Source organism: Larimichthys crocea, chromosome XIX (assembly GCF_000972845.2).
Source record: "Larimichthys crocea isolate SSNF chromosome XIX, L_crocea_2.0, whole genome shotgun sequence".
NCBI classification, from domain to species: Eukaryota; Metazoa; Chordata; class Actinopteri; family Sciaenidae; genus Larimichthys; species Larimichthys crocea.
The window spans coordinates 5091931-5116577 of record NC_040029.1 but is presented as its reverse complement, the minus strand read 5'-3'; the positions used below and the strand labels follow the sequence as shown (position 1 = coordinate 5116577).

General features: G+C 43.0%; 1 protein-coding gene across 1 annotated transcript in view; it reads right to left on the bottom strand.

The window, feature by feature from the left end:
- Window positions 1-507: 507 nt before the first annotated feature.
- The window catches only part of LOC104924096 (FERM and PDZ domain-containing protein 4), a 39944-nt gene continuing 15804 nt past the window's right edge, over window positions 508-24647 (bottom strand). Inside the window, exons 2-16 of the mRNA XM_010737335.3 lie at window positions 23436-23558; window positions 18332-18483; window positions 17004-17106; window positions 15957-16002; window positions 14606-14710; window positions 14245-14352; window positions 12233-12364; window positions 11229-11348; window positions 10660-10796; window positions 9644-9770; window positions 7176-7265; window positions 6899-7081; window positions 6675-6813; window positions 5268-6293; window positions 508-4962 (exon numbers count right to left, since the gene is read on the bottom strand). Of these exons, the coding sequence (XP_010735637.3) occupies window positions 1640-4962; window positions 5268-6293; window positions 6675-6813; window positions 6899-7081; window positions 7176-7265; window positions 9644-9770; window positions 10660-10796; window positions 11229-11348; window positions 12233-12364; window positions 14245-14352; window positions 14606-14710; window positions 15957-16002; window positions 17004-17106; window positions 18332-18483; window positions 23436-23558 (5914 nt within the window). The 3' untranslated portion in view covers window positions 508-1639. The remainder of the gene's footprint in view (window positions 4963-5267; window positions 6294-6674; window positions 6814-6898; window positions 7082-7175; window positions 7266-9643; window positions 9771-10659; window positions 10797-11228; window positions 11349-12232; window positions 12365-14244; window positions 14353-14605; window positions 14711-15956; window positions 16003-17003; window positions 17107-18331; window positions 18484-23435; window positions 23559-24647) is intronic.

The window sequence follows — 24647 nt, the reverse complement described above, 5'->3', positions numbered from 1 at the left end:
TTCTCATACACCTGGATTCTGTCGTCGAAGAGCATGAATGAATGAATTCAAACAGTTATGTCAAATTACCCTTCATAATATACACAAAGAGCCACTAAAATAATAGGAGCCACAGTACTATTCTGCAGCACTTTAGTTGTCATGGAGCCGGTCAAAGATCGTTAAAATTGTATATTGAAATATTCTCTCTGCTGCACCCTGAATGCATGTAATGATTTAATATCTGACACCAGAAAATATATGAGTGCATGTTCAGTTTGAAAAGTGTTCTATGATTTAATATAACAGCCTCATAACCAACTTTGTTAGTATGGATACTGCCAAAATGTACCCTTCTGCAACATGCATTATATTTTGTTTGACACTAAAGCCTTGATGTAAGCAGACAGTAGTTATGAAATTCACATTTAAATGATTAGTTGTGTGTTTTTATTACGGGATGGAATAAAGCACAAGACACACTGGTGCTGGTTATGTCAGTGAATATTCAAACAAAGAGACTCAAACATCTGTAAAATGTTTTTTAATAGATTGTGGATTATTGAAAAAAAAAAAGCAGAAGCAGGAATTGAACCTCTTGTCAAGAGATCTGCATCTTGATACATAGTGTGGATTGATAAATCATTCAAGCACAGAACTTGTTCCAAAACGGATGATAATAAAACACATACAATTCAAAATAATCATATATTATTAACAGAGTGATCCATCTGAAATATTTATCAATAAATTATCTTTTCTTTAATATGATAACATCTTAATAGTTTTATATATTTTGTTTTCAGGGGAGCAGTTGTTATTATTCTTATCTGAAAATAATCTATGTGCTAAAATATGAAGCAGTGGTCAATGCAGTGCAATTTCAGTGTCCCTGTATTTTCAACATTTCTACCAAATGTTCCTCTCATCTTGCAATAAATAAATAAATAAATAATAAACTGCATTATAATGCAACAGGGTTGAAATCAGTTCACTTTTACAGTCATTCAGAAATTTAACCTCATATTTATCGTGTGAATAAATAATAGCAACAATTTCCTCACTGAACTGACAGTCACACATCTTTACCTACTTTGTTTTTTTTTAACTTTTACTCTATAGATAAATTGTTATAATCACAACTATAAATATCTGTAGTAAAACTTTTATGAACTGACTGAACTGAAAGCGAACTCACTCCAGCCCTGTACAATATTCGAGCAAATTAAGCTGAATACTCAATGGCTTCTTGAAACTGCTACGGCAAATAATATATTTATATTGTATTTATATACATTATATACATCTTTTAAATAAGTTACATAATGCACAGGTAAAAGGGTATCTATTAGGTACATGTCATATCACAAAGTTCTGTGACAGTATGGCTTTGTAAATCTACATTACAATATTGTCATCAGAAAAAAAAGCAAGTGCAGTCACACAGGACTGCCTTCCAGCATCTTACTAATATTAATATAACTTTAATATTGAGTCTTACTCCAACAAGTCGTACACTTTATTGATTATGATATGGATATCATTGAGATCTTATATGAAAAATATATGACTCTTTCAGCAGACTCAAAAACAGCAAGATGCTTAAAGACAGACTTCTACAGACTGTGCAGGCCACGCTATAAAGCATAAGGAGTAGCCTCTACTTGCTGAGCAGCGTTTTAAGAGAGCGGGTGAGTGCGTTAGCAATGGCCGACATGGTACTCGAGTGGCGGACCAGGGCTTTCACACTGTGCTCCCCTGGTGCTCCCACGGTGGCAGCCTCAGCCGCTTTGAGCAGACAGATATAGTTCATAACAACCTCGTCGACTTTTGCCACGACTTCTCTCTGTTGGTGTGTCGCCGAGGCTCCGAGCCCCCTAACCAGACACATGCAAGCTTCGCAGAGACAGCATAGCACCTGGAAACTACAAGTTACAGCCAGCAGCATCTCCTCAGGACTACCGTGGGCTTGTGCCATCCTCCGGCATGCCCGACCTAATTCTTTAGATTCAACAGAGAGGAGCTGCTTGTACTGGGATACATCCTGGAGAGGCATCTGGGGGCCACGATCGCAGCGGCCAACGCTGGATCTCACCAGTGCTATGAGCTCGCTGGCATCGCGGCGGACGTCAGTGAAGCCGGAAGGGTAGCCGTACATGCGGTCCTTGAGTGCGTTGATTCGTCCGAGGCGGTCACTGAAGCTCATGTTATTGAGGACCTCCCCATACAGCTGTTCCCCAGCTGCATCCATCACTGAGCCACATGGCAATATGGCTGATGCGGCGGCACCGTCGCCGCTACCACCATGGCTTCGTCTGGGCCTTTCCCACTCAATCTCATCCTCTTCGCCTTCACTCTTACGTTTAAAGAAACAGTAGCTAAAAGGTCCATTGCATCTCCAGGGACTGGTGTCCAGTTTTTGAGAGCCCTTCATGTGTTTAGGATCTTTCTGTAATGGAAATGCCACAGACGCCCTTCTACTGTCTACCCTACTGCCTGTAGACCAGCACATGGCGTGAGAAGATACAGAACCTTGGGAGTAGCTCTTGGAGAGCCGCTTCCTTGTTGGCCTCCGTTGGACTTTGGTCTCACCTTGCTGGGGCACAGATGGTGACATGGGCTGCTGGCTCCGGCTTCTGGTGGGCTTATCAAACAGGACTTCCACGCTACCAGAACTGGCAGTTATATTGCTCGCGCTGCGTTTGAGCTCCCGTCCCCGCTGCAGGTGATTGCCGAAGGGATCCGTCTGCGGCAGGGTTGGGGTAACGGCCCGAACGTGGTTCTGAATCTGCCGGGACTGGATGGAATTCTGTGCGCATCCTGAGTTGCCGGAGTTCGCGATGGCTTGCGCGGGGAGAGGCAACGGGGGAGGTGGTGGGGGAGGTGGCGGAGGTGGAGATTGTGGGTTGGGAGTTGGAGATGTAATGCAAGACCTAGTGCCAGTAGATGCCTGCCTGATAAAAGCTGAAGGATGGTCTCCCCTTCCTAGTGAGATGCTGTTGAGGTCTGCCCGTTGACCACTTACACTGGGGGCAGCAGAGAAACAAAGAGAATCATTAGGACGAGGATGAGAAGACTGACGAACTGCATGCTTTGCTCTTGGGTCTGATCTGAACCAGTCCTCTGTGCTGCCACTAGGTTGGCTTCTTGACCGAGGTGGGAGACGGTTAGTGGTACCCCCACCCTCACGGTTTCCACCTGTAATGAATCCCCCATCGCGGCTGATACAGCCCTCTGTCTTACACAGTGACAGGAAGTGCTCTGGGTCCATGCCACTCGTCTCTAGTTCACCTTCCAGGCCGGAAAAGGAGCTTCTCCTCTCAGCATTAGCTGGCCTGAAATCTATACTCTCGTTCAGTTTCTGAGCATGCATGTCAGGACTTCTCTTGAGTTTGGTGGGAAGTGTGGCCGAATGGAATGACCGTGGATTTTTATTTGCCAGCTGCATGTTGGCTGCATTAGTTGCTACTGAATTTGGGGATGAAATGGAGGAAGGCATACATGGGCAACGAGCAATGGTATTCCCCCTATTCTTAACCATTTCAACAAGCTGAGGGTTGCTAGTGATAAAGCGCCTGGTGTCCTTTTTGACTGCCCCTCCCATGCCTGCACTGTGCAGCTTCCCTCCCTGATGCATCTGGCTGACTGTTAGATAGTTAATCAGTTGTCTGTAGGCCTCACTGCCTTCTTTCTGGTTCAGCCCCTTAAAACAGGCCTGTTGTTTAGCATGCAGTTCACTGTGGGGCCTCTTGCTTCCAGTACCTGTGGTTTCTTTATGCTTAGATGTTGTGGCCGAGGAGGGACGGACTGGTTCAGCTCCAGCGCCAGGAGGGTGAATGTTGGGCAGCATTTTCCGAAGTAGGGCAGGGTCTGCGTGAGGGTGGAGGTCTTTTCCCTGAGTGCCGCGTGGGATTCCAGGTTTGTTATCTTCATAGTTCAGCACCCTGAGTAATGAGGAGGAAGAACTAGACAGAGGGTGCCTTTGCAAATGGTGGTGTTTCGATTCGACAGCTCCAGGGCCAAGTGGTGAGTCAGTTGGGGTGGCACAGGTGCTACTGTTCGTGCTGCCACCAGCATCTAGTGATGAGCACAGAGAGCCCTGTAGTGAACTGTGGGCTTCTCCTTGCAAATTTGAAATCCTTTTTGCTAGATGGTACTCACACAGGCGTGCGACACTCTGCTGTCTAGAAATCGGTTGATGTTCACTTTGTATGTCCGATCCCTGGTCAGAACCCACCGATCTGGATTTTTTGCTTGGGGACAACAGTGAAGCCACAACTAGATGTTCGTCTTGCTCAACACTCGTGGCTACGTTATCTGCACCGCAGTCAACGTCTAACAGATGATCAGAGGTAGAGGAAGGAGAACAGGGCATTCTGTGATGGTCATGTGGGAGGCTGTTCATTGCGAGGCTCTCGCCTGCAGAGTTTTCTGCTAAAAGAGAATTCTGTCTTCTCTGGCTTTCCCCTCGCTCGCAGAATGAAGTGCGCTGGTCTGAGTCGGGTCGGCCACGGCTCCCGCTACTCTCACCTCGATGCCCTTGCCTTGTGCTGAAGGTGTTATACTTCCCGCCGGAGTCTGCAGACTTTTTGTGATGCTTGCCTCCCGGCGTCGTGGAACTTGGGCGCTGGAGAGTGGATGAGAGGTTAGTCTGAGGCCTCACCTCCAAGCTCTCTGGCCCCGATGATGCGGTGTCCAATTGGGGGCTGCGTCTCGGAGGAACCGCTGGAGGCTGAAGGTGCCGCGTTGGACTACGTGGTTTCTTTTGTATTGTTCCGCCTGTACCGGGAGAGACAGGGAATTCTGTTTTCTCCTCAAGTAAAGGTTGGTAGCCTTCCCTCGTGGCCACCAGAAGACGTATGTGGCTCTCACTGAGCCTGTGAGAAGCGGCTAGTTCAGAGATTTCAGTCATCTCTGAGGAGTTGGTCTCGTTGCCGGAATCTGAGGATGACTCTGGGCTAAGGCCTCGAGATGTGTAAACACCTAAAAGATGAGATACAGTTAAATCACTGAACCAAAAGCGAACTGCTGTTAAATATGTATTGTATTAAATATTACACAGACTGTATTTGCAATTAATGAGGTTCATTATACAAATTTATACGAGTTTCTGTCTCTATTGGATGTGTTTTGGGAGTGCGCTAACTTAACGGGGTCAAGAGGTCACAGAGAATTAACGGCAGAGAGAAAGACTAAACTTTTCTCTGATAAAATGGATACAGATAAATCCCACGTATCAGACATAAATGATGGTGATCAAACATTACTTGCATTAGCATTCAACAGACCTGGATTGTTATTGTTGGGTGGTGGCGGGGGAGGCCTCTGTTCAGACACAGACAGAGCCTCCAGTGCCTGGAGAGTATTCATGACTGCATTCTCCAGCCGTCTCTCCCCTCCCCTGCTCCCTTCCCCCTCCCCCTGGGTTGGAATGGCATCAATCAACGACACCGGGATATCGTCGTTGTCACGTGTGCTCAGCGGCCTTCCCTCAGGTGCTGTGTCCTCATCTGAACTGTCCCGAAAGCCCGGCGGTGGCGCAGCGATCGCGAGGTTAAGCGTCTCTAGGAGCGTGTCGTCCTCTTCGTCGTCGACGCCGTCGTCTCCCTCGGGGGGAGGCAGGGACGTCAGGTCGATGATGTCGTCCGTAGAACCGGAAAGTGCGAGGAAGGTGGCTTTGCTGGCTGCGGTGGGTAAACCTCCTCCTTGGGTGCCACAGTTTTCATTTCCACCTCCTCTGTCGTCTCCCACCGGTGTCCCCCCTGTGGAATCTTCTTCACAGGAAGCATCGTCGTCATCCTCTGCATCGTCCGTTGTGTCACGATAAAACAGATCCCTTAGCAGGGGCTCTTCACCACCTTCTTCACTTATAATGTTACTGTAGACATGTGTCAGACCGCTGAACTGGAACGACACCCTGTCCTGTGGCCTAAAGTCTGTGTTGTTGTTATGCAAGTAGGGCGGTCTGTGCTCGGGTACCTCAGGACTCTCCAACAGTCTTTCATAGCTTACATTCTTTGGCTTGTTTAAGGGTGGGTCCCCCCCGAAAATAAACGACACTTTGGCGCTCCGAGGCGAGTCTTGAGGTTTGTGTCTGGTCGCGGGGGGAAGAGGAGGGGGCAGCGGGCTTCTTCGTGTCCCCAGGTCTCTGTCAGGTGTTTGGGGTTCGTGGAAATAAGGGGAGATGCTGTTCTCGCTCTGCCCGTTGTCCGGATACTCAGAGTCCCTGTTGTAGGCTTCTTCCTGGCTCGGCGATGTCTCCTCGTTGTTTCCCAAAGACGTGCTATATGGCCACTCCAGGACGCGGTCCTGACCTGCAGACCAATACAAAGTCATATTACTTTATGTGTTTTATGTTGATTACATTTTAAAGGGGGCTGCCTCTTGTTTACTAGATTTCTGAGTGCTCCAGTTCGAGACCTCTGAGGTTTTATGCTGCACTATGAAACATCAGTTTTTAAGACATTGAATCCAGCCATGAGGCGTCAGAAAAGTGTCAACCTGGAGTGTTCTGCAATGACAAAGATCTTGCCAAATAATAGCTTGAACCATTCCAAGGCGTGTTAGTGTGTGAAATTGCATTTTTCCACAAGTAGTGTAACTTGTCCTAGAGGGTGCTTTTATCATTTATTTTTTAAATCCATACTATCTTGAACACACACGTATGCACGCGCACAAAGTTAATAATCACTCACTGGTGTCGTCCCCTCCTGTGCTATTGCAGTGGGGCATGCTGAAGATAGACCTCCTCGAGTCCACTAGGAGGCGATAGTAGCCTGCTGTTATACAGGCCAGGTTCATTGCATCACTCGACTCCATGATCAGTGTGATGGGCTGTGGGAAGGAAAGAAGGAAGGATAAAAGATGCTAGAATTTGTGCAGCACAAAATAATTTTTGTTGGCAAAGAACTGCGCTCACCCTGACGTCCAGAACATGCAGCTCCAGTCGGACGTTGGTGTCGTCCTCGGTGAGGATCTCGATGCGGTTGACGTGGCTGAAGTCGGCCAATAGGGCCACGAGGTTGGTCCGGGCATTGATGACATGACTGATGCCATAGCGTGGGCCCACTAACAGTATCACATCTGTCTGTTTCTCCCCTTGCTGCAGGGAATATAATATACAAACGAGCCACATCAAACTAAAATGTGAAGTTCTCAAGCTGTTTCAAAATCCTCTCCAGAACTAATGGTCTTACCAAAAGTATTGATTTGAACTCTCTCCCTCCATAAAGTCTGAGTTCACTGAGGTACCTCAGGTAATGCACCTTGGCCTGCAAAGCAGTCAGCTGCACAGAGAGAGAGAGAGAGAGAAGTGAAATGCATTAGTAAGGATCTGAAAAGAAATCACTTCCAACTCGAAGAGACAGATTTGTCTTCCGATGTCAGGATGTAAAGCACTCACTCTCGGAGCCACTCTCGAGCAATTTTGATCTGGACCACTGCTTTTCCATTATATCCCATCATATCATTTAAATCTGATCAAAATCTGAACAGCCTGCTCCGCTGCAGTGCTCTTTATGGCCTGCTTGTGGGACTGCGTGCCTCTCGAGCCATTAAGGGTCAATGGGATTTTGGAAAATTCAAAACTCGAGAAGCGTATTGATGCTTTCACCGCAATGAGACATGTTTTTATTTATAGGCAACTGACATTGTTGTTATTTTGAGTATTTCAGCACCACACGCTCAGGAAAGGCAGAATGAAAATCGACTTTACATCCTCCTAAATTTAAGAATGAATCTAGTCCACAGTGCAATCCTGTTGTTATTATTTTACCTCTCAGTCTCAGAAACAACAGGCTGACCTTGCTCGCTGTAAACCAGACATCTCCATTAAATAATCATTTTCTTTTGTATGAAATCTCTTCTTTAATGGCGCTGCACGGCTGTATTTCCCCTCTAATGAACAGTGTGGATATCAACCGCCACTGTGAATGCAAATGATTAGCCAGGAACAGTCAAACAGCTCGGTGGTGAGGGAAGAGATCAATAACCCTGACATTTTATAGACCTTGCACACACACATAGTATATACATATATGGAGTTCAGGTGTGCTTAACATCAACTGACTACGTGAAACTGTATTAGATAGATTGAGTTGGGCACGGAGCGATGCTAATTCGCCTGCTGCCCAAACGTTCAGCTTCAGTGAATGCTTCATGGCTCAGATCTTCTGAATAACTTTTAGATTATATGTCACTTAAACAGCGTTTGTGTCAGCTATGAGATGTCAAAATGAAGGACGTTATGTCGTTAATAACGATTAATGAATTATGTCTGATGAATTCATTTAGAAAAGTGCAGATTTCACCCTGAACATGCACTGTATTTTAGATATATAGCAAGCTCAGACACACTGAGAGAATTGGGTTGACATGAGATGTGGTTATCCTGGAATAAAAAAGGGATCGACATGGAATAACTGAATTTAGAAAGCAACTTGTTGTTTTATATTTCTCTTATTGTAACAAACCAGCACAGTTCATTCCTTGTTATGCCTGCGGCACCACTCATTGCGACTGAAGATTTGTTTTTTTGTTTTTAAATTATGTGGATTGATTTTCAGTTTTACAAATGAGTTCAATGCAAATAACTTTTTAGGTTTTGCAGACAAAACAGAAAAAGAAAAAAAAATGAATCAAAAACAAACAAGAAAAAAATTAATTATCTTTTTTTTTTAAAGGGAGAAGTTCAAGTAGCTTAAAAAAAAAAATCAATAAAACTGAAAAAGCTTCACTGACACGGCGTGTCCGCAATAACAATGACTGCAGATGATATACTGCTTTGATTCAGTGGAGTCCGAGAAGGGATGCCACATTTTCTGATATTTGTCGACAGCTTTAAGTGCTAAATGACATCTCTTAACCACAAAATAGGACTTAAAGGTTGTGGCTTTTCCACTCTGGAAGCATTACCCTGCCTGCTATTAAATTAAAAAGGTTGCAGTGATGTAATTAGACCCTCTAAGAGGCCAATGATCTCCCGGGATGCTGATTGTGTCAGTCAAAGCCTCAGGTTCTGTCACCTGCCAGAGAACATCTGATAGAGTAATTAGATCTTTGTCCAGCTTTCATCTTTTCATTTTGCGACTTCAACACTTGTTCCAATAGAGCCAGCGTCTCTTGAGCTGCTTCATTAATAACTACAGTAACGGTGGTGTTGTTATTATAAACGGTTTTTGCCTCATCCACGAGCACTTATAACTTGACTTTGGAAGAGTCTGTGTCATCTCTGAGGCTAAAACAGCAGCCCTGTATTTTAAATGACTGTAATTCACCTGCAGCTAACCTCGTTTGCGTGACAGCTGACCGACATTAACACTGTTGCGCGGCTTAATTTAACTTTTGCCGTCAAAACAGAAAATATGGGTGTTAGAGAATGAAGAGAGCAGCCTGTGTCATTAATTCAGTTCAGCTGAAGTTGGATCAGAGCCCTCTGACTGGGACATGTGTGTGTGTGTGTGTGAATATGAATATCTTATTATGCACACAGTTTGTTATTCATATTAGCATTCAAGGTCTAGCTCGACAAAGGGTCTTAAGGTTGACAAGGGTGAGAACCTTTGCAAGGTTGAGCGTGGCAGCGGTTCTATTTTAAGATCTTGCATCAGAAAGCGGTAGAAGTTTATTAACAAGGGCGAAGAAAGACACAAAGAGAGGCGCTTACTTTTTTCCCTGGAGGCACGAGGTTCTGGTTGGTTTTGAGGATGTGTGTCAGAGCCTTCTTGATGTTTTTCTCCTTCATGCTGGACAGCACAGCAGGAGGCAGGAACAGCGACAGACCCCACTCCTTTCTGTGGAGAGGAGATCGGTTTCAACATAAAAGTTGCCCTTGGAACAAAGTTCTGCCGGACCTGACTGAAGTACCTGCAGTCAGATTTTTCCTAATAACTACTGAACTTGTTGCTGTGCTGAAATGAGCCAATAAAAGCATAAAATGTAATGATAAATATCTGATATGGACTTTTTTTTGTTTTGTATGTTTGCATTTGTCTATTTTATTGCTGTTTTGTATTGTGTTATGGACCGTGTGTGTGTCTATAATAAAGCCTTGATTGATTGATTGATTGATTGTATCATGTTTAAACTCAACATAAGGCATCATAATTAGTGTTTTTTTTTCGTCTTCTGGCAAGAGCTGGCTCAAATAGTTGCTGCAAAGGAGATGCTGAATACACTGAGTCACTGATTCTGATTTAAAGTCTTTTTACTGTATGTTTACAGTGTGTATCTGTACTCTAATACAACTAATCTGTGAACTGTGTAGTGGAACTTGATTAATTAAACACCAAATAGTTCAACTTTAGAAAGAGAGACTAAGGAAACTTTCAAATGAATGCAGAAATCATGTCATGGAAGTTTAACTTCTAATACAACTGTTGGCAGCTGCCACAGAAGTGGCGGCTCCTGCGGCAGTCAGCAGCTGCTGTGCCGTTGCCACTATTTGAGATTGCTGGTTTGAGCTTCTTAAGAACAAATCTGTTCGTACGAGTCATTGTTGACTTTGCTTTAGATGATGTGATTTGTTTAACCAGGAAAAATATGGAAAAGTTTCTCGAACCAAGGAGTAAAAATTGGACAATAAATTCATCTAAACTTCTGCAAACCATCGAAAAACTTTCAGAAAAAAGGAGGAATATCATTAATTATTGATAGTTTAACGGTACAGGCAAACAAACTCACTGGATGTATTTGAAGGAGACCTTCTGGCTCTGCCTGGTCGTCATGGTGAGGATGTACATCTGCAGCGCGGCCAGTCGGAGCGCGGCGTCGTACTTCAGCTCCGGGCCGAACCGCTCCAGGACCACGTCGTTGCAACTCTGCGGCAAAAGCATGAAGTAAAGTTACATAAGAAGTCCGTTTTCAGGCTCGTGAGGTGTGTTTTATCTCTTTCATCGAGCAACTCGAGCAGCAGAGAATCCCCGCTGAGCTGAAATAAGTTGTTTTGCAACCTTTGTGGCTTGAGACAGTTTTTCAGTCTCTGATGAAGCAAATATTGAACTCTTGACAGGAAAAGATGATTAGCTTTCCTTCTCTCAGGCTGTTTCACTTGACTAATTATAAAGGAAATCCTACGAGGAGGCAATTTATTATTTGAGAAAAGGAGTGAGTTTAGTTGAGGATCCATTCTGTATCCAACTTCGTTACCATCCATCTGATCCTGAACGTACCCCCCCCCCCTTAAACATTCACATATTTCATTGTTAACCTAGTGATCGAGTACTAATCAGAGTCAGTTTTAGGACTTTAACCTGCACGTAGAGATATTCAAATGCCACTGCGTCTCTCCGGAGCAGCTCCACGGGGTCCCTTGGCACGAAGCTGACTCTGAAGAAACACTTCATCTTGTCAGAGCCGGGCCTCTGGGTCACCTGTGCACACAGACAGAAAGGGAGGAAGAGAGACGAAGGGGGAAAAAAGAGATATACTAGTAGCATTATGTGTTGTAATACTAGCAGGAGAAGCAAGCATTAAATTGTTTAGTTTGAAACTGACAAGCTACAAAAAGATCCAGTATTTCCAAAGAATAAAAAGAATACTAGATTACTTTCATTCCCCAACGGTGATTGTAGATGCAGTTGTAGCACTAGAAGCATTAATAGCAATGGTGTATGAGATGTTACTCAAATCGCTTTACAACCTAAAGACACGGTTGCGTAATTCTGCTGCGGTAACCCAGAAAAAAAACTGCTTGCTCGGTCATCTGTGCATTTGATTCCATTTCTTATTTAAGACAACAACACCAGACCAGCATCATATTTTAAATATTGATTATATTTCAGGAATGATTTAACACACAATCGTAGAGAGGGCGTTTGTCGGGTCTGTTTTCTAATTCAGGGACTACCAGCCCAATTCTATGCACCTGTCACCAGGGTTGACACTCAGGTGTATTACATTATAGCGGCTTTATCAAGCGTGTCGTGAAGGAGTGCCTCTCAAAAGTCAAACCGCTTCACATCTGAACTCTTGTGGTATGAATATTAAAGCTGTCCTCTTGTGATCCTGCGACCTCATTAGAATGTCGCGGGCACTGTGGGTGACTGTGTGTTTGTGGGGTATCTGCCAGTGTGTGTGAGAGACAGATAGAGAGAGAGGGAGAGAGAGAGAGAGAGAGGGTGGGTAGGTGTAATGTGAGCTGTCGCTCCTGCTGTGCCAGTGCTGATAAATGACACTAGGGTCTAAATGCTGCTTGAATACTGAGCAGGAAAAGTGTGTGTGTCAGACAAGTGGAGGAAGAGGAAACATCTCCTACCCGAGAAAGCATCTCCTGTTCGTGCAGGAGAAGGAGTTTGCTTCCAGAGCCTTCCATCCTCTGCTCCAATACGAGGGAGAAGTGCTCGATGCATTTGATTGACAGCTTCTCTTGCAGGGTCAGGATCACGTCCTGAAGTAAATACGCCACAGGAATATTTAATGAGAATACTTGCTTAACAGTTATGGCACATTTCCATTCTGTTGCCTTTTCCAGCATGTACACTCAGAGCCGGCTCGGCAGCCAGCAGCTCCCTCAAACGTCGGTTTTTGTTTTAACTTGTTGCCCACGTCCCGCCAGCGACAGCCTGCTCGCCCTGCTGCCGTCTGCCAAGCGATACAGAAGTATCCACTGCCTTACCGCCAGACTACATGACAGCTTCTTTCCTCAGGCTGTGAGGCTCCTCAAATCATCCCCTGCACTCCACCATGAAAAAAAATAAATAAGCTGTTTGTTTTTGCGCATAGCACACACTGCAGCTTGTGCAACCCTGTGTTGTGGAATAACAGATAAATGAGCATCGATCCTTCAATTGAGTCGCAACTATGGATTTTCACGTGGGGAAATATATTCATAATACATAACAGCACGATGCATGACCTTTTGTGCAAGGTCTGTGCATTCTTCATGCATTAACAAACAGAAAGTTTTTCACCTGAGGTAATCTGAAAAGGTGAAAACGTGAGAGGAATAGGCGGGAGTGCAGAAAACCTTTTGAACTTTGAAAGTCTTCTATTCGGAGGATTATTTCTCAACAATACATATTTTTCCAGATATAAAAACATGATCTGGTAAAAGATCTAAGGTACATCACAGCTCAGGTTAAGGCTAAAAGCAGTGACAGTCCAACATGAAAAGCTTGTGACCGGAGGGTCATCGTGGAGAATAATGAATCGTTTATTCCACCTCCTCAACAGACTGATGGAGCGATTGATTGGGAATTTTAATTTAGGTCTCGTATTGATTTCTACTTGAAATAACACAAACTCCAGTTTCAAATGACTCGATCCTGTCGATTAACTGTTTGAGTAAGAAAACTAATTATCCTCCTCCTGTTTTTATTTCCTGTTATTGATTACGGTGATCATGGAGCAAAACACCTCTGAACTTGTTAGGACTTCGCTCTCGTTGGTCGCTCTTTATGGATTTAGTTGAACTCTCCCGTACAGGATAATCATATTTACTTACACATATTCCACTACATTCTTTATTCTGCCCAGACTCTCTCAGGAAATTGTGGTTTGGGATTATGGGGAGAGCTCTCTTATGTTGATTGCTTTGTGTGACTTGGATTGTTTACTAGCGTTGCTATTATTTGTGTATTTATTTTTTGTTTCATGTCTTAATTTGGATGCTTTTGTGCCTGAGGACCTCCTTGAAAACGAGATGGTGCACCTCATGGGGTTTATAATTAAAATCTCGCTGTTGTTTCTAAGTCAGTAACACCAGAATAGACTAAATTCATCTCTGTTTAACAGCAAAAATAAAACTAGTTGCAAAGTGTGTCAAACATTTTTGTTTTTTGCAATATTTCTGTGTCATATTCCAGGTATTTCTCAAAAAATATCAATTTAGATTTCTTAAGTGAATTTATCAGGTATATATTTAGCGTGAAGCACATCTCTTCTGTCATTTGTATTTCCACTCTAAAGGACAATGTTGCATTTAATAAAAGTTTAAGTTTAAATCTGATTCTATGAATTAATATCATACTAAAACTCTCACATTCTTGCTTATTTGCAAGTGAAGCTGAGAAAAGCAGCCACAGTGGATCGAGTACGAATCTACAAGTCAGAAAATGAAAATGTGCCACCCTGCCCGGATAAACGAGCCTGCTCAAACGAACGGAACTCAAAGAGTGATTGAATTTCATGGTCTATGTGTGTGTGCATCCAGACACACTAATTTGCACTCTAAATGAATTTCTCCCTTTGTAATTATAGATGCTGCAGCATGCTAATTTTGTTGAGCGTGCCTTAAGGGGTGGAACACACACACATGCACACACACACCTTAATAGAAGTACTGCTGTCGAAACGAAAAGACTTTGTCTGCCCGTTCTCCAGGTAGACCTTCAGGACATTTGGCATGAACAGAAGAGAGTTGTCCTTCACCGGGTTCTGCAAAAAAAGGTGTGGGATCAGTCTTTACGTTCTGTGGCCGCTTTGACAAAAATCCAGATGAGCTTTGATACGTGAAAGGAATTCATAAAAGTGTCATAACACAGTTTGGTGATTGTCTTATCTGTGTGTCTGTTTTATGTGAGCGGCAACCATCTGGCACTGCTTATATAGGTCATACATAAGTGTGTGTGTGTGTGTGTGTGTATGTGTGCATGCATGTGTGTGTGTGTGTGTGTGTGGTAGAACTGACTGGAACCTGGCCGTTTATAATGACCTCCTCTGCAAAGCGCACTTTGACCGGATTGGACTTGAGCATGGCTTTTTTGGCTGCACTGATGAACGCTGATTTAGGGGACTGAGAGGCAAGCATCCAAAAAGAGAGAAAGAGGGGGAGAGAGAGAGAGAGAAAGAGAGGGAGAGAAAGACCGAGGAAGAGAGATAGAAAGAAGCATAAACACATGCACAAATGAAGAAGGGGGAAAAAACACATTAGCTCAACATGTAACTAAATCAATAAACATTTACTTAATAATCTCTAATTTCCTGAAACGGGGACAGTGCAAACTAGGAATGAACAAAATAATGGGTTTGCTTTTTTTGCAATTTGGGTTACCAGAAACACAACCCTGGTGCAATGCAACACAAACTTAAGAAGAGCATAAAGCAGGGTCATCATTTCACCTCTTTCAAAGGAAAATACTGTTTTTTCTTGTTGTCAACAAATCCCATGAAAAGATAAAACCAGCAATGGGCCCATTTCTTAGTCATATATATTATATTACTGGATTATATTTAGTTTAGTTAAAAGTGGGACTAATTTAAATCTTTAAAAAAACAGGATAAAAATATGTAGTTTGATTTTTAAAGGTTGCAGAATCATTTCCTAAAATAGCTGGGTACTGTAGTTTTTTAGCGTTGCTGAAACAGGGGTAAACAACTCATTGTTGGGGACTATTTGTAGCGGTGGATTAACTCATCACATGATCTTCTCATCAGTTGGGTGTTATCACTTAAATGTAGATTTTAAAAGTCGGTGTTTGCCGAGCACTTTGAGGACGTCTCGTCAAGTTCTAGAAGTTCATCCCAGACCTCAGAAAAAGCATTTCTTACAAAACAACAACTCATAGTTGTTGACATGTGATGTGTGAACCAAAGGTCAAGTATCAATGCTGTCTTGCAGCAATAGGCTTTGTGTTCGTGGGATCGATTGGCCGCCGACCTTGATCTTTTCATGGGGTTTTCTGAGAATAAGACAAATATAGAATATCACCAGCCTCCATCCTTGAAATGCAGGACCTGAAGGACAGTCCAGATCTGCTTCAACTGAGAGAAAACTGGAGGTACGAGGCACAAATCTATACCTCTCCAAGTAAGACATCAAGGGCAGACAAAGACATTTATGGAGCAGAATTTATTTTTCAAGAGAAAGGTTGAGAATTCAGAGGAATGTTAGCAGATACTAAGTCATCGTGACCATGGCTTTGGCAATTATTGTGACAAATGTATTGATTTTTAAAAAATGCAACCTGTGTAAGTGAATGATCGGAGTGGAAACGGAAGAATTTAAAGAAAGGTCATTCTGTAAACGATGATTTACTCACAGGGTACGGTTGGACAACAGTCAACACGATGGATTCTTTGCAGCTCCTGAAGCGAGAAGACGGCAAATCACAGAGTCACCGAAATCATCGGGGGAAACAACAGTCACGGCCAACAACAATGGCAGATAAGCAACTGGAACTTGATTAGCTGGGGCTGAAATGGAATGAGATGCCTCGAGCAATCACCACTCACAAGTCGACGCAGTTAAAATCAGGAGCACACACACAAACGCACTCTCATTAGTTTCCCCAACATTACTCCAGTCACGGTAAATTACATTGAAATAGCAAAAAGCTTTTAGCATTTTTTTCTTTCTGATTAATAATTCTGAATATTTACTTATTTGTTGATGACTGCGTCATTTTATGTTACGCTGTATTAACACGGCAGTATTCAGATGACACAAAAACATCATTAGAGTTTCGTAGTTTTGCATAATTTGGAGATTTTATTGTGATTTTTTTTGTTGTTGTTGTTGCTAAGACTAATATTAAACCACATTACTCTTCAAAACTGATCATGCCTCTGCTTGAGCGCTGTTTTTTTATAGCTCAAGAGAAGTTTAAAGGGTTTCATCACTTTTACCCATGTAGAAAGATGTGTTTGAATGTGCTGAGATTTTGAGATATTTTCCTCTGCCACCGTAATATAAGGAGGTGAACGTAATTTGCAGTGCTCAGAAACGTTTGAAAAAACTTGACGTCTCTTTCCAGGAACAGTGTCCAGATTACCCTCGATAATCCAACAGATCGCACTGCTGTTAGACGCCACAAATGAAATCCACTCACCACCATTTTGTTAGGGTGGAGGCAGAAAGCTCAGAGGGAAAGATATAATGCGCTTGGTTGGATACCATTAGAGCTAAGCAGAACAATATGTCCTTTTTTAGAGTGTAGCAGCCCTTTAAACCTTTAGGTCATCAGTAACCTTCAGAACAAGGCTTGGATGAAGGATATTTGTGTTTATCTTTTCTGAAGATTCACCGCCCGATTCATCAGAACTATCAAAGCTTTGATCCTGACGGATCACAAGGTGCTTGCATCCACCTGACGAGGTCGATGACTCGTTCTCTAGGAGCCGAACTGACGGGTTCGTCGTTGATCATGATGATCTCATCGCCTGGCAACAGCTTCCCCTCTGATGGACCACCTAAACGAACACACACACACACACAAAAGATTATTTATGAATGAATCAGTTCAAGATAAGCGTAAAAACATCGACTTCGCTCGGGTGTGTGCTTCTTCTGACAGATCTAATAGGTGTGAGCATTAATAAACTGCAGCCTCCTTAAGCACACACTGGATATTAGTTCCCTTGGCCAACAACGGCTCTAAATAGAATATTCATTAGTTCAATTGTCTGCTTGGTATTCAGCAGTCATTGATCACTGAGATGCCTAATCACTGTGTGTGTCTGTGCAGCCACTGGTGCTGACAGTTAATTGGCGTCTGTAAGCAGTGGTTTGGCAGTAATTTGGCAATCAGCCGATAATTGACAAAAATAAACAATACTTTCAGGAAAAACATTAATTTGTGTTCATTTTCTTACTCGCATGGGATCGATACTATTTACTAATGCAATCATAGGCTGGAGAAGTCAACGGTTTGCACGGTTTCCTTCTAAATAAATCATTATGGCGACTGTTTGTACTGATTAGCACTCTTCAAAACAGTAAGGGGGAACTAATGAAATTGCTCAGCGTGGTCCTTCATCATGCAAACTCTTATTCCGATACTGAACGGATACAGCATATCTTGTTTTCCTACTTAGTTTTTCTTGTAACGTTGTATCATCCCGACAGGCACTCCATACCACTCCTCTTATTGTCAGTCATCTGACACCCACAGGAGTGCGCGCACTTTCGCATCAGGAAATCATCCATTACGTTGTCTTAAAGACTCATTCACGTCATTTGATCCATGTGTTACTCTTCGGGAGAATATTTGCACTCAAAGGTGAGACAGGTCGGATCAGAACAGGTCAGCGTTTCAGCATGTGCATGTCTAAAATGAGGTTTCTTGGGTATTACATGGTAAAGGCTACGAAAACTGAGCATGACATGAACTATGAATGATGTTGGAGTAACGTGTAGGTGATATTAAAGAATCTTGTATCTCCTGAGCCAGACATGCAGGGCAGGAAAATAAAGAGAAAACACAGAAAAAGGTAAGACTGGTGGTGGAGATAAAAATATATCATAGGCTATCCTGCGAGGATTATGGGAAATATGAAATGATTTTGTTAGTTTACCAACTTTACCCAACGGTAGGGTTTGACATTTGTGTTTAATCTTCCAACAAATCAACGGTAGGGTTTGACATTTGTGTTTAATCTTCCAACAAATATAAGATTTAAAGCTCTTAACACCTACCTGGCGTGACAGAGCGGACCACCACCGGTTTCTCGCTGCCCGCCACAAAGCCGAAGCCCAGGACTGGGTCCCGTCTCATTTCCACCAGGCGTGGGGCAGGTGGGGCTCCGTCCAGGTGAACCTCCTCCAGGGAGCTGCTCTGGGACACTTGACTGTGAAATACAGAAGAGGAGGAGCATGGTGACTAAGAGAAGTTCAACCGATAAAACAAACGAGGACGTGATTCACTTCGATCCACTTAGGGTTCACGATGATTTGCCGACCTACTTATCCAGAGTGTGACGTAAAAATGAGTTTCACTTTAAGAAGACATGGAGCTGGTAATGGGCACAATGACTGTTATGGGGGTCAAACCTGCCCTGCTTGTTAAACAGGGTCACTTTAGGACTACGACACAGCGCACATTTAAAATCCAATCAATGCATTTAGCCCTACGCTCGAAGTAAGTTTTAGCTCTGAAAGATCACATTAAATTTCAGAATGAATGATTTGAGCTAGCTGATAAATCAGAGCTTTGGCTCAGGTTTGGTCATTAGCAGAGCATCTCATGCTTTAAGAGCCACTTATAAAAGAGAGCACGGGTCCTGCATTCATAAAAATGACTCAGATCTGCAATCTGGAACCGATTTCCCTCTTACATTCATATAAAAGTCTGCAGACTCTCCAAAATAAAAGTGTACTGAACATTTAATCAAGTCATTTTTAATGCGTAAAGGACTTCTATATCTATTTTTTTTATATGTGCTCTATAAAGCTCATGGTGTTTTCTTATTTACTACTGCTGATGATTACCATTATCAGCATTATTATCACAATATATGACCCAACTGTTCCAACACTTTTCCAATAAAGTTTGATTTAACTGTTTCTGTGGTCAGGACAGTTGGCATCTCTCATTTATGACAGCTTATTTCCATTGATCTGCGCTTCTCTGAATGATTTGGAAATGGTGCTTCCCACTGCTACACTTAATATAGTAAATAAAACTATAAATCTGACAGGAACACAGTTAGAAAGGGTAAGGAATGGACCCACGTGAATCACCATCTGGTGGGGATGCTGACTTCTCTTTAGCTTGGGTCTTAATTACAACAACATCGTGGATGTAGTCATCAATTTAAGACCCCTCTTACAAGGTTTCCATTTAAAACGAGCTGCTGGAAACGCCACAAATCAACCAGAGACTCTTTTCAACAAATTCATCATGTTCAGGTTGATGAACCCAATTGAGGTCATCAACCAGGACCTCAAGTGGGAGCTGAACATCAACTCCGCTCATCACGAAAGAAAAACAGAGGAAGTACTTCCTGCCTGATTTAAGTTTGTTTTATTACGGCGAGGCTGGTGGAATCAATCTCACTACAGATGGGACTGCAATAACATTCCACCCCATACAACTTCGGAGCAGACACAAGTCCAATAAGACAAACAAAAAACATGCAGTACACAATTGTTTGCAGCATGTTATTCAATGCTCTGGTGTGGTATTTTCGTTATTGTGTGCTTAAGTCTGTTTTCATACCAGACAGTAATCAATGGTGATGACATGTTATTTGGATTTGCTAGCCAACTAAAGCTGATACAATCTACCACTGTCGGTTGTCATGTCAGTCGGCAAAATCGTCGTCTCGGGTACACAACACTGTCTGCTGCTCTGCTGTCTGTTTGTTTCGGTTCATATAAAATCATTTTTTATCTGTGTGATTACAAATCCCAGAAGCTCTTGGATTTCTTTCAGTTTTATGCTTAGGTGGAGAAAGTCATAACGGTAGTGATGTATGGCCAGAGCGAGAAAGCAAAAAAGTTTCCAGTTGAGCAAAACTGCATTGCATTCCTTCTCTTTTTCTGCAGCGTCTCATGTGATTTCACCCAGTATATGACTGAACAATCCATAATCATCGGCCAATTTCAAAGTCGGCCAGTTCAAAGAAGAAGTGGCTATATTGGACCACCAACATTTAACGTGGGTTAGCGGTGGTGAAATTTCACATCCACTTTTCTTTGCGTTATTGCAAGTCACTCAAGATGAAAGCACCACTAAAAATGTGAATGTACCATATTAAATCAAACCTTTCCCGCTTGCTGAACCTCGGACGTCTGTCTCGACCGGGACACTGAGAATGCAGAGTGCCTGTTAATTAAGAGGTGATATAGGCTTTCAGTGGGGTTAACTCATTCTCTCTCTGTCTCCATTTCGCTCTCCCTGCCTCTTTCACAGCTTAAAAAGCTCCCTTGGCAGCTGTTGCTTCCTCTCTGCACATTAAGTCCAGTACAGGGTGTCTATTGTTACCTGGCCAACATCCATTCCATCTTTGTTGTTGGCTCTAATGTCCATACAGCAGAGCATATGAATTTCCTGCCTTATATGTCCTAACCTTCCCAAAATCTCCTGAAATTAAGCACCACTGCATGATTTTAGCAATGCTCACTAAACTAAACTTATTTTTTTTTCATCAGGTATTATTGTTCCAGATTTTGCATGATTGGTTTGGCTTTATTTATCTGGTTATAAACCTACTTGCCTAAATCTACCATGATCATGAAGTATGTTCCAACCATTCCGGGAGGTCGACGTTATCTCCAACCAATCCGGATCAGCGTCAATCTCTGCCCCACCTTCTTTCCCCTCTTGCGCTTTCTCTCATCTCTCATTACTGCATTTATCTGTATTGTACATATGGTGCAGAAATCTCAAACTCAATCTGTCTGTAATGAAGCATGTTCTAATATGCGATGCAGGCTCATCCTCCTAGTCAGGGTCGGTGGACTTTAATCCCACGGGAGGGCAGAGCTAGGATGTCGGAGGGGTCAGGGGAAAGCTGAATACAAAAGGTCAAATCCTGGTGTCCTGCTGCTAGTCATGGAAGAACACGCAATTCAAACTCCTGTCCAAGGTATTAAGTAATGAGGTTTGCATAATTTAACCATGTTCTTTAGTCTTAACTAAGTTGTCTAACTCGTTGTAGTCCATAACCAGGTTGACCCATGTCTCTTAAAGACCATAGCCCATTCTTTCATTGTAAATTGTTCCGGATCATCCATGTTGCGTGGTTCTGAGCATGGACATTAACTTTCAAATCACACGTGGGCTAATAATTCATTCAACAATTGGTATAAAGCAAACCTGTAGATTTATTTTACATTCCAAAAAATAGGAGATAATGTGAGCCTCGACATTGCTGATGTTTTAGGAATGACGCCAACATTGGGAAGAATTTTAAGAAAAATGTTAGACAGACCTCGCTAACCTTGGCAACCTGGCATCATAAACTTAAACTGGGCATATAAGAAGGGCTGGGTGATCTTCTGATATATATGTGTCACTACATTGATTCAACAACCATTAGAGATCTTAGGCAATTTTACAAATCAATGAGAAGACCTGAATTATGGCAATGTTAGACGTGCAGGATTTTTGCATTAATGTGACCTTGGTTTTTAGGTATTTAACTTTGTTTGGCTGATTAAACTTGTCAATTCCCTAATTCAGGACTTATATGGAGGTATATATCTCAGAGTGGATGTCAAGACACCACCTAAGGGATGCAGGATGGTGATTACAACTACAGCACTGGGAGGATTTGCCCCTTCCACACCAGGGAGGCATATTCTGCCTAAATTACAGTAACTCCCAGAATGCCGCTGCCACCTCTGGCGTTAAACCTTAACAAACTTAACCTAACCATCTTGAATCTGTTTCACCCACCCGCACATCCAAGGCAATATAACACCAATGAAGTCCTTGAAGGAAACGGGGGCCAGCGTTAGGTGTCAGAGGGGAATACTGCACCAGAACAGTTGTGCCCATTTAAAAGCTAAAACTCTAATAACAATAGAATCCATCTCATGATTGGCTCAATTAGATTTACACTTTTATACACTGAGCAAATAAATACAGTCTAGCTGCACATACTTCAGGGGTTTCAAATAGTATTTACAACCTGTTAGGTAAGGCTCTGGGAGTTATCCAACACAGTTAAATCTACCATTGGCTTTACTCTTGCCCTCTCCTGTTTTTCTTTCTGTGTCTCACAGAAATCCAATTGTTGTACCTAATCTGTGTCACCTCCTCTAAAGCCAACAGGCTCTGGGAACAAAGCCACATAACCTGAGAGCTCTCTCCCTTGTCATATTTTGACTCCCCCGTCGTGGAGAGTGGAGGAGGAGAGTTTAATGAGTAAGTGGCAAAGGAGTGGAAAGGTGCAGGAAGGACAAGAGATAAAACTCCGGGACAATGAGAGGAGATTGAAGGCAAGAAGTATCAGTGAGAAGTGGAAGAGCAAGGAAAGAAAAAGAAGAAAAAAACATGAGAGGTAGACGAGTATAAGCGCAGGTGCAGATCTGCCACTTAAACTCCTGTGTGTAACTTTTCTTGTCGTGTTTATGTCTGCTGAGTTAGGTGTGTGGTCCCCTGTTCCTGATTCCTGAAAAGAAATGCAGGATCCTGATTGGAGCGACGCTCATTCCGACACTCCAATCTGATTAACCCCACAACTAACTTTCAAACATCCCCATTTGTCCACAGTCACGGTGGAAAAGGAAGTGCTGCCAGGACTCAACAACATGAAGTTTTAGGACTGACAAAACTTGGCTCTGGGATTCGTAGTGGATTTTTGATTACCACCACAACAAAAAGAAGTAACTTATGACCAACGACTCTATTCATACTGAGTGCCAAACCTTTGATGCCAGTCCAACTTTGGCATTTGCAAGTTGACCTGGCAGAGAGTGTGTCTTCCTGCAGGACAAATTTTTACAAACAACAGGTACTGCACGCAGGTAGGAATGCAAAATGATCGGAACAATGATGACTTTTTATGCATGTGGAGAGGAAGAGGCAGCCGAAAACAATACCCGAAACACCAGCTCATGAATGTATGCCTCTGATTAAACTAGACTGAGGATTTCAGGAATATGCAGGTCTGAGGAATAGCTCAGCTTTTAAAACCTGTACTGCTACAATACGTGTCTTTTGTGCGTGTGTGCATATATCATTAATCAAGCCCGATTAAGTTTGATAAATACAGGCTGTGACTCTGTAAAACTAATGACTGTGCATTGCCCAAACTTTTAAGAACATGCATGGTGGTGTTACTGTACGTACCTAGTGAGGGGGTCCCGGCCCTCCCTGCTGCTGTTCATGCTGTCCCAGCTGTATGGAGGTCCCTGCAGTCCACCCCAGGAGCCTGGGCCAGGGGGCGGCCAGCCCGACATTTTGTTCTTATGACTGAAACAGGGGAAAATATATATTTTGGTTAGTGTGCTGTGGATGATAATTAAAGTGATTTAATCTTTATTTTCCTTGTCATTTTTAAGAAACTATTGGCTTATACTTTATTTTTTATAGAGCTGCAACAAATCTTAAGATTGATTCGAAGGTTTTTAGGCAGGAAGATCATCCACAGAGAGCAGACTCATGCATAAACATCACAGCACTTGTATTCCAAGAATTAAATCATTTAAGAAAAGAACCAAAAGTCCAAAATTAATAAATCTTTTTATCCCTCTCTGGAAACATTCAGACCCTGTATGGCTCTGCTCTGACCCTTCTCAGTCCAATTAGTGTGACTCTATCGGTGTGCGACCGCTGCTTAGTCCAATCGACCGCGGTCATTGCTTCCATAGATAGACGATCAATGTCTGCGTGCACGGGCAGCGCAGCGGTAAGTTGCTCCGGTGAGGAAAATCCACGGATGTGACAGCTGATTCAGTTATTGAAGATTATGCAAACAAGAGTGGTGGGAGGAGAGAATAGCTTCACCTCAGCGTGACTTCTACAAACGAGTTCATCCCATAATGAGAATTGAACAGAGGACCCTACTGAATCAACTGTGCTTAGTTAAAAATTCAAGTCTCTTGTGTCTCGCATGCTTCACTGACTAATCGTGCACAGCCCAACTCGGCGCCCGACTCCACAGGAATAATCACAAATGCGATAAAAGATCAAGCCAGGGAAAATGCCACTGAATTTAAGCAACTATGCACATCGTTCTCATATTCAGAGAACACTTCCTCCTACAGCAATAAAGCATGAGGAGTTTATTGCCCTGAACTCAGATCTGTGATAGAATGGAAAGACGAATGGCATTTCAGTGCCAAATTCAGACTAATACTCTGTTGCGCAAACATCACAGTTGCAGCTCTTTGGCCTTCCCTGATAGGAATTCTTAAGATAGAAGAAAAAGGCATACTAGATGAGGACGTCATCGCCGTAAGAATCCAGCCGATCCATTCCCATATCGTGCTCCTGATGGGTTGGATACATCAGTCAGTCATGTCATAGCTTGCAGTGTGTGACAAAGAATTCGATTACGAG